At 43.3% G+C, this 7,307-nt stretch overlaps 1 protein-coding gene across 1 annotated transcript; it reads right to left on the reverse strand.

The window, feature by feature from the left end:
- Positions 1 to 3,285: 3,285 nt before the first annotated feature.
- PET100 (PET100 cytochrome c oxidase chaperone) lies at positions 3,286 to 7,307 on the reverse strand. The gene is made up of 4 exons (XM_077327408.1): positions 7,163 to 7,307; positions 5,794 to 5,880; positions 5,005 to 5,034; positions 3,286 to 3,690 (listed from the first exon to the last, which is right to left on the reverse strand). Exons 1-4 carry the CDS (start codon positions 7,187 to 7,189, stop codon positions 3,610 to 3,612), a joined length of 225 nt encoding a protein of 74 aa, XP_077183523.1. The 5' UTR covers positions 7,190 to 7,307; the 3' UTR covers positions 3,286 to 3,609.

The following is a 7,307-nucleotide window of genomic DNA, read 5'->3' on the forward strand; positions in this document are numbered from 1 at the left end:
TCTAGCCACTGTCACCTTTGCCTTATCTGGATTCAGCTTCAGGTCTAATAGGATCCACCTTGGGGACTCTATTTGGGTGGAAAGCAGCATAGAAACCAGACAATAATGATCCAAACAGCAACTAGATGGTACTACAAATAACTCTATAACCTGGGTACAGATTAAATCAACATCGAAGTCAGAGCAGGTCTGAGAAATGTTATCAGCAAAGAACCATGTAGCAACATCACAGCTAAATTGCTAACATTTGTGGACTTCCTCCTGGAAGCTGTCAATTGCCAAATGAGTCTAAATAACAGTGCTGGGTACCATTCAAGCAATGCAATCATGTAGATTTCTTCTTTGCCATCACTCCCAACACATTAGGTACACATGAAGCTGCCTACTAAATCAGGCTGTTGGTGCATCAAAGTAACTATGGTCTACTCAGACTGGCAGTGACTGTCCAGGGTCTCAAGTGGAGATCTTTTATATCACGTACTGCCTGGTCCTTTTAACTGGAGATGCTGAGGACTGAATCTGTAATTTGCATGCTTCTGCATGCAAAGCAGATGCTTACTACAGTTCCTTCCCCATTTTCTTTCCAATTGGCTTCTGTTGATTTTTGGCCTATTTTTCTATCCCTGAGGCTCAGTCTAGATGTCGACCAGTTATTTTTAATACATTCAGCTCCCCTGCAAACCAGATGGCCAGAATTCCATACAGAGGCAGCAGAAGACCCCGGGGAAGAAGCTTGTCTATTATCTGGCAGAAGTTGTCACTCCAGGCTCTCATCACTTTTCACAGGTACTGGCTCATAACTGTACCAAGAAACAGAGTACAACTCCAGGTCACAGTACTGTATGGCTGTAATAAAGTTTATCACTTTCTTGCCTTGTGAGAGCACCTGATCCCTGCATCATCAGCCTCAGGATTTACAAATCATGAATCACTCTTTCAAACATAAATGTATAAATGATCCAAGTCTTCAATGTGTAATCCTGTATCCTTTATCTTTCTTCTTTCAAAATGCCATGAGTCATTGAAATACAAATGACTCTAGGGCTTGGAGTCTTGAAGGAGAAGGGAGAGGCTGAAGCTCACTGGCACTATTTGGCATGTAGAATCTCCCAGGTTAAATCCCCAGCATCTCCATTTAAAATGACCTGGCAGTATGCGATGTGAAAGGCTGATCCTACATTGAGCTGAGGGTTGGATAATTATATTTATCAGAATCACTGTGAACCTAACTATTGAGGCTAGAAAAGGACAGGACAAGAATTAGATAAAAACCTGACATTTGTGTTTGCTTCCACAGGAGAATACCGGCTTGGCATTACCAGAAGCTGCTACTCCAGATCTCCCTGTTGTCTCCATCTTACCCATGGATGACTACTTCACTTTCATCAACCGCATTCATAACATGCAGCTGGAAGTAGCTACAGGAAAAATAAAAACCCCAACTCCAAAATCTGACAGTGCCCAGGATCCTAGCACCTCCTCCTAAAACACCTCCAGCTTCCTCTCCATATCTGAAGTTTCATCAAGATATAACATGCTTCCTGTTCATCTAATTTTTCCATCTCTTCAGACCCAGGGACATAATCTCCAAACACTTCTGATAACCAACTTTTCTCCCCAGATATACTTAAATTTCTTGACTTCATCAAAGCCAAACCCTTCTCAAAATACCAGGGGTGGCCAGACTGTAGCTCTCCAGATGTCCATGGACTACAGTTCCCATGAGCACCCTGTCCCATGGGAATTGTAGTCCAAAGACATCTGGAGACCCATAGTCTGACCACCCCTGCATAAGGCGAACTACCCTTAAAAGTGTGCATATATCTTATTTACTCTGCTTCTCAGCAGAACCTAAACAGCCTGTCATGTACACCCCACAAACTCATGTTTCTTTCCCTTAGTGATGTTCCCTCTGCTTTTGCAAGATCCACTTCAGCATACAATCACAATAAAGGAAGGTTTTTTAGTACTTCCTGTATAATGGGTGGCTAATTATGGGCCCAGACTGTGCCTTGAGTCAGCAGAACTTCCTATGAATACTTCCTAAAGTGTAGATCGAAAAGTGTTGACTTTGGCTTTCAATGTGTTTGAATCCTGTAAAAGTAAAACAGACACTGGAAAACTGGGCAGCAAGACAGCTAGAGTCACAGTTCTGAAAATAAATGTTTTCAGAATTTTCAGGAATCATACAGGGTGAATGTAAAAAAAATGGAAAAGGATAAATCACAGGAAGTTATTCACCCACAATGTGAATTCTGCCTCTTTCTGGCTTCAAGACAAAAAAAGCCAGACGATCATGTTCTGTCCTGCCCCTCCTTTCTAAATTGCAAGTAGGAAGGCCCACCCTCACCCTCATTAAAAATATTTTCATATTGCCACATGTGGATTTATCCTTTAATCAGCATTATTTTTCTTTTAACAACTTGCAATATTTGAAAGAGTGTCAAAACTGTTCCAGGGAATTGTAGGGGAAAGTGGTTTCACAATCACACAAGAGCAGCCAAGAGCACTCCATGGGCAACTCCTCCCCATTCGATGTCAGAATCATTGTGCACACCTTGGGGAAGGAGAGCTTCAACAGAACAGGGATGAAGACACACATCCCCCCCCCCCCCCCGGGACAAGTTCTTTTCCCTCCTGTGCTCAATCATGACAACATGAACTCCAATTTTTCTCTGATTTGTTGGAAGCAAAAAGAACTGGTTGCTCCTGGAAGCACTTCAGTTTGAAAGTTTTTATATGTCTCCAAAAATGGAATATGCACAAATCTCTGCATTTTCACTGCTTTGTAGAAAACTGGCTGCCACCACTCTTAAATAGTACATTTATGAGCAACCCAATAAAAATGTTTGTCTTTCCTAGAGTCAAACCACAGCTATGTCCAGAGATACAGTCCTAGCCTATAGCTTTAATTGGAAGAAGAAATAATCTCAACAGCACTTACAGATACAGGCTTGGGTACTTTGCAAAACAGCCTGAAGTCCATCCCAATACAGGCAAGTCTAGAGACATCAGATGCTTCTACAGAATGCTAATTAAAGATCCCATATATAGGATCTTTGTGTGTACACTTTTAACCTTTCCTCCCTCCCCCCCTCCAAGCTCAGGGCCAGTATACACAGCTTTCCAGCGCCCCAATTTTATCCTCGCAACCCTAAAAGGTAGGTTAGGCTGAGAAAGATTGTCTAGTGCAAGGACACCCAGAGAGCTTTGTGGCTAAGACAGGATTTGAACACAAGTCTCTCTCTCCTGTGTAAGTCTGACACACTAGCCAGGACACCATGCTGGGATGTATATCAGATTGGCTTTATTAGAGGAGATTTAAATGTGCCAGTTTTCTTCAGCTGAATCAAGGACTTTAAACAGTTGCCAAAGGCAGAAGAGCAGCCATGAAAAGAACGAGCTTACAGCCCTTCCTTGCCTGAGAAAGGCTACAGGGCCCTGGCAGGCAAAATGGAACTGCATTGCAATCATTTTCACCTCACTTTCTACAGTCTTTTGGAGGAACATCTGGAAACTGTAAGGCAGAAGGAGGACAATGGGGCAACTTTGAGGGAGCGTATCCTCTGCCCCACAAGAGCACAGCAGAAAGAAGGGGATGTCACATTCTTAGTCCTGAGCCCCCTGTAGCAGCAGCCGCTCCTCCCGCTTCTTCCTTATTTGCTCTTTGAAGGCTTCCATCTCTATCCTCTGAAGAAGACAAAAGCAAATCAGCTCGCAGTATCACAAATGCATCTCCAAACCAGCACAAGGTTGATCATAGTGGAATCCTAAACAAATGTACATTGATTGCAACATTCTGCTTTGGATTGACATGTCAGATTGTATCTAGTAGCTAAGCTCTAAGGCAAGAATAGATGTACTTGTACTCATCCTCCCATAGACAGTAAAGTAAATACACAGGACAGACGTGCTTGGCAGCACTTACTATTTTATCCTAAGCCCAGGGAGTAACAATCACAACCAATGAGAGAAGGCCTAAGAATGAACATGAACATACAGCATTCTTGAGAACCTCTGCAGAAAGCAACAGCCAGTGACAAAAAGGTTACCAAAAATATAAGGGTTGCTCCCTTGATGCCCACCTCTCTCAACACTAAGCATCCATTATTTTATGTGCATGCATGTATTGGGAGAGTATATACTTTGGCTCCTTGTATCATGAGACTATAAAGATACAAACACAGAAAAAGAGGGGAAAGGAGCACACCTCCCCCCCCACAGCTGATAGCACCACTTTAAGAAGCCCACCTTATGAAATCTCTTTGAGTTTCAAGAGAGAGTGATCTCTCATGCTGCATTTTATAAACCAGAGGTACTGAAAGAATAGTATGACTTGAATGCACTACAAGAGTTTGCATCCCACCATCTGCTCCAGCAATATTCTCCTTCAGAGCTTATGTCGGAGAATTTAGCCACATGCAACCCATGACAGGCCTTATCCAATGTTTTGAATTCTGAGAGCAAAGCTTCTGCCTTCCTCTACCACCTTAAAAGATGCCCCCCTCCTAAGCAGCGAAAGTCAACCTTGTGTCATCCGAAGACAGTCATGAAAACCAAAGTACATGTAATGTGTAGTTTTGTGTCATTACATTCCACCTGGGCTTTAAGAACAAAATGCAGGTGCTGGAAGCCTGAATGTTAAAAACAGGCAAGTAAAAGAAAGGTGTTTAATGCTTTTCTTAGATCATTTTAATGCTCAAAATAGTTCCTACATGATTTTGGGACTGGGTTTTTTTCTCCCTTAAAAAAACCACTTCAAGCAAAGTTATACACAGCAATGCATCATCTATAATTTGTAATTTGGTTCTGAATATCTAACAAAAAAGCAACTGAAATGCTGTGTCAGTTTCATTGTTTGCAAAAAACGACACATGTTACTAGGACACATCTTCTCAACAACACTCTTAGAAAGACACTGTTATCTTAGGCAGAACTGCACCCTTCTAAGACCATTTATTGCTTAGGGAGGCAATAACCATGTTTATAACGGAAGCATATTACCTGGAATTCATTTTCAGGAAAGATCTCTCTCTGCAGGAAAAAGATCACAAAGCATCATATACTTGTAAGGATTAGTAGAATGTTAAAAAGTCATGCTATTTAGCCAAAGAGATTGGTCCTGATCTCAATTATATTGTAACATATAAGCAGACAGCAAGTCATCTGCCAAAAACACCAGCAAGGTAAGAAAAGTAAAACTAACAGACACAACCAAACAAACCATGCCACAAGCATGCTACAATAATTCTTTAAAAAAATCTAGCAAACCAGCCGATCTCACTTGAGATTTTTTCTTCTAATCTTTAATGCAGTAGAAAGAGTATACCAATCACAACATCCTGAGCAGAAAGTTTCTTAGCCTCTAGGATAACACTAGGTTTCCTAATTTCAACAAACTGCCAGTGGACCTCTATCCAGGCAAAGCATCACAGGACCAAAAATATAGAAAGAAAAGGGGGAGCATTAACTTGTCCCTGTGAGAGAACCCAAGAGTTCTGACTTCTATTACTATATTACAAAACCCTGCTTAATCTATCACAACAGAATTTTACCAAATGGCAAAATAGAGCCAATCAGGTCAAAGATTAATTGTAGGCAATGTAAGCTGTGGTAGCCTAATTGAGAGAACCAGGAAACAATACAAAGAAAAACTGCCAAGGGTTTTTCAATCCAATGTCAAAGCTGAAATCAACATCACAATATCACAATCATAATAAAGAAAAATACCCCCCCTGAAAAAAATGGGTTAGTCCGCATACACTCTCCAGTTACTGGGGTGGGGTGACTGACCTTTCGTTTGATTACATATTCTTTAAAAAACTCTGATTGATTTGAAACCCAGAATATGCCAACAGGAAAAGACAGATATAGCACCATCTGGAAGAGAAAAAGGAAAACATACGAAATGCTAATATAAATGCATTCGTTAAGTCCAATTGAGGCCACTATATAAATGATATTAGATTGAGACTTAACAAAATCAGAGTCTAGTGACACCTTTAAGACCAACAAATATTTGTTCAAGGTGTGAACTTTTGACACCTTGAATAAATCTCTATTGGACTTAAAGGTGCCACTGGACTCTGATTTTGTTGTGCTACTTCAGACCTAGATTGACACTTGTCAGACACACATATACACCACTGCTCTCAGATCACAGACTTGCCCCAGGGAGAAATGAAGCAGGAACCAGTCACTGATAATATCCCAGGTTGTGCTGCCCTAGGGGGAACCATGTCTTCTTTCCTGCAGGGAGGTGACCACAGATATCAGCCTAAGAATTATTGGGATGCTGGACTCGCCAGGGATGTGGATGGCATTTCTGAATACACACCCAATTAATTTATTATTATTATTTAAATTTATTAACCACCCTATGCCATGAGATTCAGGGCTTTTTACAGTAGAATAAAAATATAAAATTAGTATACATTTGAATATACACTAAATTATAACATTAAAACAAATATTAAACAGCTGTTTGCTCTCTTATCATGGGAGAGAAAGGGGGCTTACAAACATGGCCTGTTGCAGTTTGCCTGGTCGGTTCTGACAGGGAGGCCAATATATCAGATGGTTATGTTTTATAACATTTTAGAGATGAAGGCGGTACTTATTAGAAAAACGAGGTAACAACAGCCAACTCAGTCTACTGGTCAGCTCTTCCAAGACAAGCACTCCAGGCAAAGCACCGCAGGAGTCCTAGTCCTGGTGCGGGTTGTCCTTCGGCTGTCTGCCTCCACGGTGAGCGCAGCAAGTGCCTGAGGAGGGGAAGCTCCATTTCCGGGCACAGGGTTGGAAGGCCCGCGAGGGCAGCCACCGTGGCGAATCCAAGCGGGTCCGGGACTAGCCAGGAGCTGCCTTCGGATCCACCAAACAAAAACGGGACACGCGTGTGTGAAAGACATTCATTCCGCCACGGGGGAAGCCGCTCGAGAGCCCCACGCCCGAGCTACACTGGACCCCACACACTGGACGAGCGGCTGAAGCTTGCTGCGGGCAGGCATCGGTCTCCGCGGGGGAACTACTGGGGGGCTTCTCCAGGGGGCCTGAGCTCCGTCACGCGGAGATCCCACCTGGGGCCGGCCTCCCGACTCGGGTCTGCAAACATCTCGCTGCTCCCACCCCTCAAGGGCCCCGCGATGAAGACAAGACAGACCCGAGAGATTTCGAGCTTCACCCCCATCGCGGCGCTGCGACGGGCCTGAGCGACACCCCGCCCTGCTGTGCCCGCCCCCCAGTCGCCCCGCCCCGCGGCCTTGCCCCGGAACCAAGATGGCGTCGGGGAAGGGGCGGAGAGCGCT

Source organism: Paroedura picta, chromosome 3 (assembly GCF_049243985.1).
Source record: "Paroedura picta isolate Pp20150507F chromosome 3, Ppicta_v3.0, whole genome shotgun sequence".
Taxonomy (NCBI): Eukaryota; Metazoa; Chordata; class Lepidosauria; order Squamata; family Gekkonidae; genus Paroedura; species Paroedura picta.